The sequence below is a fragment of the Eremothecium cymbalariae genome, chromosome 2 (genome assembly GCF_000235365.1).
Source record: "Eremothecium cymbalariae DBVPG#7215 chromosome 2, complete sequence".
Classification (NCBI taxonomy): Eukaryota; Fungi; Ascomycota; class Saccharomycetes; order Saccharomycetales; family Saccharomycetaceae; genus Eremothecium; species Eremothecium cymbalariae.
The window spans coordinates 269386-281088 of NC_016450.1; the positions used below are offsets into that span (position 1 = coordinate 269386).

The 11703-nt window shown below is 38.6% G+C and overlaps 5 protein-coding genes across 5 annotated transcripts; 2 read left to right on the top strand and 3 right to left on the bottom strand.

Moving 5' to 3' along the window:
- Positions 1–117: 117 nt before the first annotated feature.
- Positions 118–1410, top strand: Ecym_2144 (uncharacterized protein; the record flags this gene model as incomplete). The annotated part of the gene is made up of 1 exon (XM_003644665.1): positions 118–1410. One exon carries the CDS (start codon positions 118–120, stop codon positions 1408–1410), a length of 1293 nt encoding a protein of 430 aa, XP_003644713.1.
- A 439-nt stretch (positions 1411–1849) lies between these two features.
- Positions 1850–2683, top strand: Ecym_2145 (uncharacterized protein; the record flags this gene model as incomplete). Its single annotated transcript, XM_003644666.1, has 1 exon — positions 1850–2683. The coding sequence occupies one exon, from the start codon at positions 1850–1852 to the stop codon at positions 2681–2683; it is 834 nt and encodes a 277-aa protein (XP_003644714.1).
- Positions 2684–2851: 168 nt separating this feature from the next.
- On the bottom strand, positions 2852–7717 carry IQG1 (Iqg1p; the record flags this gene model as incomplete). The annotated part of the gene is made up of 1 exon (XM_003644667.1): positions 2852–7717. The coding sequence occupies one exon, from the start codon at positions 7715–7717 to the stop codon at positions 2852–2854; it is 4866 nt and encodes a 1621-aa protein (XP_003644715.1).
- A 370-nt stretch (positions 7718–8087) lies between these two features.
- Positions 8088–9075, bottom strand: CIN2 (GTPase-activating protein CIN2; the record flags this gene model as incomplete). The annotated part of the gene is made up of 2 exons (XM_003644668.1): positions 8088–8920; positions 8994–9075. 2 exons carry the CDS (start codon positions 9073–9075, stop codon positions 8088–8090), a joined length of 915 nt encoding a protein of 304 aa, XP_003644716.1.
- A 431-nt stretch (positions 9076–9506) lies between these two features.
- On the bottom strand, positions 9507–11645 carry HSP82 (Hsp90 family chaperone HSP82; the record flags this gene model as incomplete). The annotated part of the gene is made up of 1 exon (XM_003644669.1): positions 9507–11645. The coding sequence occupies one exon, from the start codon at positions 11643–11645 to the stop codon at positions 9507–9509; it is 2139 nt and encodes a 712-aa protein (XP_003644717.1).
- Positions 11646–11703: the final 58 nt, after the last annotated feature.

Here is an 11703-nt window from a genome sequence, read left to right on the forward strand (position 1 = left end):
TTGGATTTTATTTCGACCTACTGAGAGCAGGAAGACTGCATTCTCCTTAGCGTCATGGGAAATCGGAGTAATAACGGAGAGTAAGATAACATATATATACTATTTGACCATACCTACATGAATCTGCCATTTTATAAAAAGAGTTTTAGATGTTGGATATGTTTGGAAGACAAAGATACTCGGTTTAACTTTTCCTCTTGGACGCATCATGAATGTGGATGCAATTTACAGGTACACAACAAATGTTTGGTAAGGTGGTTGTTTGCAACAAACAAGAAGACATGGTTAGAATATGGTCCAAATGACTACTACAATATTCAAAACATTAATGAGTTAAAGAGACGAACGTGCTATGTGGTTGATGAACACAAAGACTTTCAAACTGATGTTGATTTGGCGGAAACTGTGCAAACCATACCTGCTGTAGGACAAACGTGGGCTTCATTCATCTGTTTGGCAGAGATTGCTGTAAATATGATATTCCGAATATCTGATGATAGGTTAAATGAAAACAACCTTTGGCGAGGTATCCCTATTGAAAGTGTGGACTGTCCCCAATGTAAGAGAAGCATCAAAAAGGGACAAATCAACTGGAATAGCGGATCTTTGATGCTACGTGCCTTTAAGTTTTACAAGACGGTTTCTAAATATTCCTCTGTCGCTTTTCTCTTTTGGTTTCTCTATAATAACCCACTGAAACAGGCATTTAAAGTTGGATTGTATTCTCTAAGATATATATTTCCTGAGAGTATTTTACAGAAATTGTTGAATACTTCAACTACCAAGGCATTAGATGTGTATACGGATTCTGTGGACGGGATAGATTGCATTCCTTCGGGAACTAGGTTCACCATCCTGGGTTTTCCATTGTATTTGTTCAGTCAGGTATGTTTGAATACACCAGTGGGGTATTTCCAACAGTTGTATCCATGGGTCATAGCTTCATCCTGCGGTACCTCCATGGTTATAATAAATTTCTTCAGAGCTGAAATGGTTAGCATATACCTCTATTCCAAATTATCTTTAGTGTTATCGAGAATATTAAGGACCAAATTTTTGTATCTTGAGCCATATTTTAGAAATCACAAATCACCAGATGATCTGGATGAAAAGTTCACAGAAGAACTTATTAAAACCACCTGGGCAGATTATATTTCTGATACAGCGTTAGTCCTATTGTTGGCCAGACAGTTCAGCCGACACGTTCTTAAGAGAATGCAATTTATTACAAAGCTGGTCTTGATATTCGACAGTAACGCTACTCCAGATGAATGCTTATGCATTCAAAACCTTTTAGCTTTGGGTATTCTGAGCTATGCACGCGATTTTCTGAGATTTTATCTAGCTTGTCTAAGATCTAGGGAGTTAATGGAACTTCAAAGCATTGTGGAAGATGAGGGATTATCGTGACGTGGGTTACGTACTCTAACCAATGACCAACATTATACTTCTATATCCTTCAGAAATATATTTCATTTTATTGTTGCCTGTTTATAGTTACTATATCACATATATACGTGACTGGACTTTGTATTTCATCTTTGTCTACTCCTTCTCAATAAACTTTACAAGGCAGTTGGTGATATTACTATACTCGTTACGATTATATAATCGTAACAAATTTCTTGAAGTCTTAAGTAATGTGGTATGACGCAAATGCATTGAATTTAGTTACAGTCGTATTACAACTATTGAGCCAATATATAACACCAACAACGTCGTAAGAGCACAAAATTTACAGAAATATTTCGCTATATATAAGGAATATACCCTGGGTGTGGGTATAGCTCTTCAACCTCCAACTAAGACATCACAATAATTGTGGCCGTTTGAATTCTTGCTCATTATAATGGATAACCAGGTTACTAGATTCCAAAATACGTTTTATTTCTACAAACCTAACTTTATATCATGCAAAGATCTATTACTGTTAAACCGCACAGATGTGAAGGGTGAATCACATGAAGACTCCTCGGCAATCGATGGTGTCGCACAAACAGGTGTATATCGCAGTCCTATCACTATCGCAAGATGCTTTGTTGATTCCATAAATGAGTACTTTCAGCGGCTACAGGAAAATAAACCACGAACCGTTCTTCTGTTTCAGTTTCTCAGAGCTGGTGCTATCATTGCTCGAGAATTATTGTGCTCCGAAACAGTTGTAGGTTCGTCATATAACAAAAGATGCCCGCTCTCTACGAAATGCCAGCTGTCTGCAATGTGCAGTCGTCTGCTATTTTGGTCAGGGATCCCATTGTATTTGGCAAGTTCAGTTCTAAAAGACCCAATTGGAAATACCCATCAACTATTTTTTACATTTGAATTACTTTGTGGCAAACATGTGAAGACGTTTGGACATTTAACACCTTTAGTGGTGTTGCTTGTTCCGATATTGTATAGATACTACTTGAGACCTCTAGTTATGCGGAGTGGAAGTCCCCAAGGTATTTCCACTTTAACTGCTATAGAATCTGCTAGTAACGATACAATAATTTGGCCACTTGTCGGAAAATACTTCAATGAGTATATTTTGATGAGGATACCTTATTACAAACATTTGATCGAAGCATGTACAAGTGATCCAGATGAGGGAATATGGTTTGGAAATATACTAGGGTGTCTTATGTTGGTCTTCGCCAAAGATATTGGGCTTTGGTTAATCAAAAGGAAGTATAAATTTTGATTTATACTCAATAAAAAACATTTCATAAATTCCGTTGTGTAGCTACCTAGGCAACGAACTCAGCAATGACCGATGATAGGTCGACCATTGCTTGTCCGAAATATACGTAGTCTAAAAATATATTATTAATAGTCCTTATATTTTGTATTAGATATACATACATTTTAATTACCTAAAAAATACCTCAGACAGAAGGTCTAATAAGGCACAAATTTTGAACGTCGTTTTTTTTCCTCTCATCAAAACGATTGTCGCTTCAGGATCGTCGGTTTCTTTTTCAAGTAATTCACCGAACTTAACCACTTCGTGGTACCGGAAGCTAGACCTCTTACCATCTAGCATATCGATACTGTATACTTCTCCATTTCTAGTGGAGATTCTGAAATCTATGTCAGGAAATTTCGGGGCACTAGAACCAAAAAAACTAACCTCAATTTCCTTCAGGTGTTCACCATAGATTTCACATATTACTCCCCTTTCATACAACTGGCGAGTATTCCACTTATAGTAGATCCCACTAGGTTGATGGGAGTCTCTACCATGAACTCTTTTATAAACATCTTTGATCTTGTTTCCAAGGCCAGCTTTTTTCAAAGGCTCATAATGCCCATATTTTTGAACTTGTGTCACCGATTTACTTATGGCTGTCAGTAATGCCTCTGATAACAAGCGAAGATAATTTTCCTTCTTTTTTAAATGATCATGAACATCAGTCATAAAAATTAATTCCCGCTCATTCATGTGGCCTACATAAGGTCTTGAGCGTATTGTGTTTGCAATATCGTTCAACACTGATTGGTAATTATTGGCTTCATCTATAATACCAAGATGCGTGAGCTCCTTGACCCTCTGCATAATGTGTTTTTTCAGAGCAACGTATCCCATGGTATCTAAATGCTTTTTGGACAAGTCTTGTTGAATCGATGGGTATTTCTTCAGCAAATTCTGAAAAATAATATTATCCTCTGGAAGTACAGTGCTTGTCAAAAGATCCGCTAAGTTCGTTTCAACATCTTCTACCTGCATTAGATAACAGAGTCCCCTCTTTGTTTCATTGTACATCAAAGTAGACCTATCATCCTCCAGTAATACGTGATAGATGGATGGATCTAATTCAAGACTTATAACACCAGTTGTTCGGGGAACAGATGTTTCGAATATTGATTCCATCTGTTTTAATAAATCAACAATTGCATCGTCATGTGGAAGGACAGATTTGTGGGCAATAAATATTTGAATCATGCTGTCCAAATATTGGTGCTTCATAGTAAGGGTTGGTCTATCTGTAGAACCCATGTCCCTGTAAATAACGCTATCGCATTCATTTTCAAACTGAGGAGAAATCAACATATTTTTCAATAAATTCACAATTGCAGGCTCAACTTCCTCAACATAGGATGTCAATGGTGTGTAATAACCGTTAAACTCCTTTAAATTGAAGATGGTAGTTAAAGCGTTGCACAAAACTTGCACTTTATTGTCGATGTCAGATGACTTATCATGAATGCCATACTGACTGCGGTTTGCGAAAAATATATTCACATAGTTTTCGATCAAGACCTTCGCAATTGCTCTTAAGGGATCATAAAAGTTGGTGCTCCTATCGGCCACAACTCTATATGCCTTTGTACAAAGATACTTTATCTCCATTGGAATAGAATCTATCATGAGAGTTAGGGCATTCCTCACAGATTCAGTAGACTTCCATATGTTCGTCATATTTTCAACATATTTTGAATTAGTCTGGTTGTCATCGATCGCAATGTGTGAGGGTACTATTGGTTCATTTGGGTGTAGCATTTTATAGATATTTGCAGGTACACTTTCGAAGTCCAATTCTGAGTCATTCAAAGACTCTAGAATATTGCCTAACAGGTGAACGGTTTCAGCATTTTGGTGACGGAGCAGATATTGAGTTAATAAAATTTTCCAAGGAGAATTGGAAGTGCTTGCGTTCAAAAATACATCAGTAGATATCTCATCCATTTCATCCATCATCAAGTCCATAATCATTTTGATGAATAACATGTTCTCTCTACGACCAATCTTACCGCTTGTGGGAGAAAAGAGTTTAGGCAAGAAGTTGGTACACGAATGGGGCTCTAGTTTGAATAGTTGTTTCCAATAAAATGAATCAACTTGAAGTAGATAGCATATTTTTTCATATAATGAATTCTGCTTCTTTAAGTTATCGGGAACTTTATCTTCAGAAAATTTCTCTAAATTAGCTAAACCAGCTTGAGATAAATATCTGCTAACCTGAATCCCTCTCCGTTCTAACAAATCTTTTTTCTTTATAGACCTTTTTATTTTGCTTTGCAGGTGTCTGATCTCTTCATTACATTCATTTACCATGGCCTTTTTCTTGTGTACCTTTGAGTACAACGTATCAGCATCGCTTTCATTTAGAATATGGACAAACTTCTTAACTGCCCATAAGCTTGGAGTGCTTGAATTCAATAGTTCATGATACGCAGTCCTCAACTGGTGGGTTCTAACAGCACTTTGAATTCCAAGCACAGTGGCCTCATTCTGTTGGTAATAATGCGCATTACTGCATATCCTAGACCTTAAGTTTGCACCACGGGTTGCAGCTTGTAACTTAATTAGCTCATTGGCTTCGACAATATCATTAATTAAATCAATGGCAAATCTTGCCAAAACACCTCTTATTATTGCCTGCAGTTTAAATATAGGATTATTTGAGTCACGGTTGTACCTCACTGAGTTCAATTTGTTCCGTACAACAGATCCTCTCGCACAACCATGAAAGCGAGTAACAACTGCCTCAAAACGATAGATCTCATTCATGAAATATGCATGCAAGCGCCGTTGTGCAATCCCCTTGAAGTTCGCTTGGCAACGTTCTAAAAGACCAAGAGAAAGCGATCGATGCCTGATCTGGTAATCGTATTTTGCCTTAACAATCGATCCACGACAACATGCTTGGAATCTAACCACACGGGGTTTAATGACATTCAAAGACCAATTAATATCTTTAATTTCCTTTCTAATAAGCGTAGCTCTAAGTGTTGCTTGAAAACCAATCAGTGGTTTAGTACAAACAACAATGTTCTTCAAAGTATTCTTGCATTGCCTGCGTATAACAACAGAATTTACTAGCACCTGGAATCTCCTAATTATAAAGTCATTCTTCAAACAGTTCAGACGTACTATGTCCAAACGATTACGAAGAAGACGTCCATGAATAGTTGACTGAAGAGAACATAATTGTCCTTCTGCTTCCTCAGAAAAAACAGGTTTGGGTTTCACAGTATACTTGACTCTCATTAATTTGCCTTTGCAAGCTGCCTGTAAACGTTTGGTATTATTCTCGAACAATTCAAAAGTCTTCTTGTTGAGATAAATCCGGTAACGAAAGTTGGCACCTCTTGAGAGAGCCTGAAAGCGGAAAATGATATCCAAAAACTCATCTTCTGACAGCCGCTGGCGTCTACCTGGAGAGTAAGAAGAATGCGTGGGTGAGTAACTACTATAAGGAGAACCCTCATAATACCTGTCAAAAGACCTTGGAGTAATGTCAGAGGTGTAACCCATTCTTCTTGAAATACCTGGAGAATAGTATGAAAACGACTTTGGAGGACTGTAAGACAAGTTGGTGTTTGCTGTTCTTAATAAGGGATCGGAGAGTAATATGGAAGCAGTTCGTGAATCCATATATGAACGTTCATAACTTTGTGGAGAAATATACCTGTGTATGTTGGGATAATATTCATGTAATTGCCTTTCTGGAGTTCGAGGGTAATTGGTGATATCCATTCCTTCCGGATTTTCTAAAACAGGTACTTCTTCTACTGTAAGATTTGGCACTTTTTGGGATTCAACAACCTCCGCTGGTTTAGCCGGCTCCTCAATAGTATCATTCGAAGGGCCATTGTCAGCAGGTGGTTCCTCACTTTCCACTTTCTTTTCGTCGACCTTTTTAAAATCTAATACCAAAGCTGGTTTTAGTTCGGGCTCTTTCGGTTTTTTTAGGTCCCAGTTTTTAATTAACCCTTCACCGCGATGAGCTTTGGTTGGTGATATAGAGTTTCCCTCCTCTTTAAATGGCCTGAAATTACGGACATTTGGTAGCTTCTGTTTACACAGCTTTAAGTCCTGTTCAGAAAACTCTAAGACACCGGATAAATTTTGAATTTCTGGCACTTGTTCAGGGTACCTACTATTGAGAATATTTGACAGTGCATGTAACGTTTCAAAAACTTTGGGAATATTCTTCTTTTCATACAAGTCTGTGAGTTCAAACCTAAATAGGTCCGGGACACCAACGTAATCAACCAAGGAGAAGAAAGCATTAATATTCTGAGTGTGTTTAAACTGTAAACGCCCCGGGGGGATAACGGTTGCTACCAGATCTGGCTTTATAGTTTGAGTCAGCCTTGCCAAATAGTACCCATCCCGCATAGAATTACCAGTAGCCAGTTCCAACTCAGATGGCATTTCTTGTTCAATGACTTCTTCGATCCACTTTTTGGCTTCCCCAACTCGGCAAAGAAACTCATAATACCGTAGGGTCTCTTTGGACATTGAGGACATATCGACTTTTTTAGGCGACAGAGTAACTGAAGATCCAATCTTGCTTGCAACTGATGAATTTTCGGATACAAGATTTTTCAAGTCAGAAGAACCATCGTTAGCACGGGGAGTAGTTCTTGAAGGAGATTGTTTATTCAAACTAGATTCACTTTCTGAGAAACCATTACTTTTAGCTTCCCCTCTTGTTGAGTTACTTGCTAAACTTTGTCGGCTATTGGAATCTTGCAATAAGAAAGGATTTTTTGATATATTTGACTTTACATTTTTAGACGGAATTATTGGATGGTTTTCCTTATCATCTTGTCTTTTAGCTAAGGATAACTTATCCTTTACAGACGAGGCTTTGGGGCTTATAGGATTGAGTTTTGATGGTGAAACATCCATTAGAGCAGTGGAACCGTCAGAACCAAGACTTTGTAGATACTTAGCAACATATTGGTTCTTTCCCCTGGTTGGCGAACCATTCTGAGCACTCATTATTGATGTATCTTGGTACCGGTTCGAGGGGCTAGTTGATTATAGGAGAGATCTAATCATCCTATTCTATTTTTGAAAATGCATTTGCAGATGATTTATGAACCAGATTTCGAGTTTGTTTATATTTAACCAAATTTGGCATTGCATATTTAAAAGAGGCTCGAGAATTAGAAATCGTGTTTTATCTTACAGATTTTAAAGCTGCGTTTTGCAAATATTCAATATTCTTTCGTAATTAGAGAGTTATGTTGAAATCCTGGTGCTCTCAATCGGTAATCCCGGATCGACATCGTGTTTTAGCAATTATAAATGAATTAAGTTGTCTTGTTGAATACTGCATCTAATGGGCATGTGCATATCGTTTTGAACGTTACATCCCATGCATGAGTTTGAATTGTTTTACGTAATCCGAAATCCATTTATCAAATGTGAAACTATCGGTTCCTTGACCGCTCAGGCCCAAGTTGCTGAAATCCTGGATGGTTAGGCTATCCTTTACAGATTGGTCGAAGACGCAGGCCTTACATTGTTCCAGTATTACGTTTTGCCTTTGGCCGTGGTCGTTTGCGTGGTTAACGTATAACCTACATGCTGTTAGTGCATGTAATCTGATCTGGATGTTGCTTCCAACGGTGCAGTTGAGGAATATGGTGCAATTGGTGCAATTTTCAACGAATATGCTGCCTTGTTGGAACGGTATCGGATCAAAATGTATCACTGAAAATTCAAAATGTTGCATTGTCAATGCAAAGGAAGACATAAACGGCGTGTCTTCATTGGCCAGCAGTCTGCAGTTTCTGAAATTAGTATAGTGGGAGGTTTTACCATCAAGAATAATGCAGACATTATTGGTAATAGTCGCATTCTGATCAGACAATAACGGTGCGTTCCCTGTGTAGCATGTGTTGGAACTCGCTAGAGCGGTTTCTCCGGGGGTTTCTACATTTTTGGACCCATAATCTAACAGCTTGTCGGTGTTCTTAGGCTTTCTTCTAAACTGGAACCGTTTTCTAGTCCTTTCCGTATTGACTTTAGCTTGTAACGATTTGGCGCCCTTCAATAGTAGATCGATTCTACCAGTATACTTTTCCTTATCATACGATGATAGCTGATCAGCAACTTCCTTCACCTCCCAAGAGAGCCTCGTTATATCCTCTCTAATCCCTTCGATATCTGCGGAGCTGTCAATCCTGGCTTGAATACCTGAAGTCAAATAATATATTTGTTAATAAAAATATGTTGGAGAAAAAAAAAATCTAGGACTAAAAACACATACCTCTTTCAATAATGGTAAATTCCTTAGCTACGACTCTTGGGTCAATTAAACCTTTCTCGTCTTTTGTAAAATGACCTGTCATCTATGCCGCTGCTGATATTATTTATTATATATTGTTGCATTGTATCAATTAGTAGAATATTCCACAGTCAAAAGTGGAAAACCATTTAAAAATTAAAAAAAAGAGCTAACCTCTTCCTTCAAATAATCAGGCTATCACGGAATATTTGAAGGAATAAGGTTATCTGTAAAGAAGCAAGTGGCAATGGTTTAGATCGTAAGCAAAACTAAAGATTCCTTCCTAAAGACTTCGTAGTATATTAAATTTCTATTTTATACAGGGGTTTACATGAGTTATTATTATTAAACACAAAATAATAAAAAATTGAAGGAGTAACGGTAGAATGATGAGGGGGACATTTTTAATATTTGCGTATAAATTCGAATAGATTTTGGACACGTAAAAAAGCAGAGATCAAACCAAGTCCATCTTAGTAGTAATTATTTGTGCGCTTAATCAACCTCTTCCATTTCAGTTTCTGGAACAACTTCCTCAACTGGGGCTGTGGCAGTGGCGTCGGAAGAGACTTCAGTGACTTGTTCAGGTTCTTCGTCAATGTTCAAACCCAAGGAGATCAATCTGTTAATTCTGTTGGCGAAAGTAGCTGGCTCTTCCAAGGTGAAACCAGAGGTCAATAGAGCAGTTTCGTATAGCAAGGTAGTCAAGTCCTTGACGGTTCTATCCTGAGCACCGCTCTCTTCAACTCTCTTCTTCAACTCCTTAATGATAGCAGATTTTGGAGAAATTTCAAACGTCTTCTTGGAAGCCATGTAAGAAGACATAGTAGAATCTCTCAAAGCTTGAGCTTTCATGATTCTCTCCATGTTAGCGGACCAACCGAATTGGCCAGTTCTGATGGCAGCTGGAGCGTCGACCAACTTGTAAGAAACGACTACCTTCTCAACTTGTTCGCCCAAGACTTCCTTCAAAGCAGTAGTCAATGGTTCAAATTCCTTTATCTCTTGTTCTCTTTGAGCTTTCTCCTCGTCGGTTTCTTCCAATTCAAAGTCCTTGGTGATGTCGACCAATTGCTTACCTTCGAACTCCTTCAATTGTTGGAAGGCGTATTCGTCAATTGGGTCAACCAAGAACAAAACTTCGAAATTCTTAGCCTTCAAAGCTTCCAAGAATGGAGACTTTTCGACAGCCTTAATAGATTCACCAGTGATGAAATAGATGTTCTTTTGGTGTTCAGGCATTCTGGTGACGTAGTCAGACAAAGAAGTTTGCTCGTCAACAGACTTGGTGGAGTTGTATCTCAACAACTTGGCCAAAGAAGCTCTGTTTTGGGAGTCCTCGTGAATACCCAACTTGATGTTCTTGGCGAAGGCGGAGTAGAACTTTTCAAACTGTTCAGCATCTTCACCGATCTCGTTAAAAGCTTCAATCAATTTCTTGACAATGTTCTTCTTGATGACCTTCATGATCTTGTTTTGTTGCAACATTTCTCTTGACAAGTTCAATGGCAAGTCTTCAGAGTCGACAACACCCTTGACGAAAGACAACCATTCTGGGATCAAGTCTTCAGCCTCATCGGTGATAAAGACACGACGGACGTATAGCTTGATGTTGTTCTTCTTCTTCTTAGATTCGAACAAATCGAATGGTGCTCTCTTTGGAATAAATAAGATCGCTCTAAACTCTAGTTGACCTTCAACAGAAAAGTGCTTAACAGCCAATGGGTCCTCCCAGTCGTTAGAAATGGACTTGTAGAAAGCATTGTACTCCTCTTGAGAAACCTCAGATGGGTTTCTAGTCCACAATGGCTTAGTCTTGTTCAACTCCTCCAACTCCTTAACGGTCTCCTTAACCTTCTCGGTCTTTGGCTTCTTTTCCTCGCCAGCATCATCCTCATCAACCTCTTCCAACTTTGGCTTCTTGTCCTCAGCCTCTTCTTCACCCTCCTTCTTTTCTTCTGCCTCGTCCTCCGCAACTGGCACCTCCTTCTCAATCTCCTTGCTCACCAACAACTGGATTGGATAAGCAACAAACTCAGAATGTCTCTTGACAACCTCCTTGATCTTCTTCTCCTCTAGATACTCCAACTGGTCCTCCTTCAAGAATAGCCTCAAAATAGTACCTCTGCCGATCTTCTCATTGGTAGTGTCAAGAGTGACAGTAAAAGACCCACCTGCATTAGACTCCCACACATACTGCTCATCGTCATTGTGCTTCGAGATAACCTGCACTCTGTCAGCAACCAAAAACAACGAATAGAATCCAACACCGAACTGCCCAATCATAGAAACATCCGCACCAGCCGACAATGCCTCCATAAATGCCTTGGTACCTGACTTCGCGATGGTACCCAAATTGTTAATCAACTCCGCCTTGGTCATACCAATACCAGAGTCTCTTAGCTCCAAAACCTTGTCCTCAGGCTTTGGCGTAATCCTAATAAACATCTCAGGTTCACTCTCTAACACCTTTGAGTCTGATAACGATTGGTATCTAATCTTATCCAAAGCATCAGATGCATTGGAAATCAACTCCCTCAAAAAAATTTCCTTATTGGAGTAAACTGTATTAATGATCAAACTCATTAACTGAGTGATCTCCGCCTGAAATTCATAAGTTTCTTGGTTAGACATGCTTGCTGTATGATGTATATATCAACTAACGCGGGATTGAAAAGTTCTGATCAGTAGC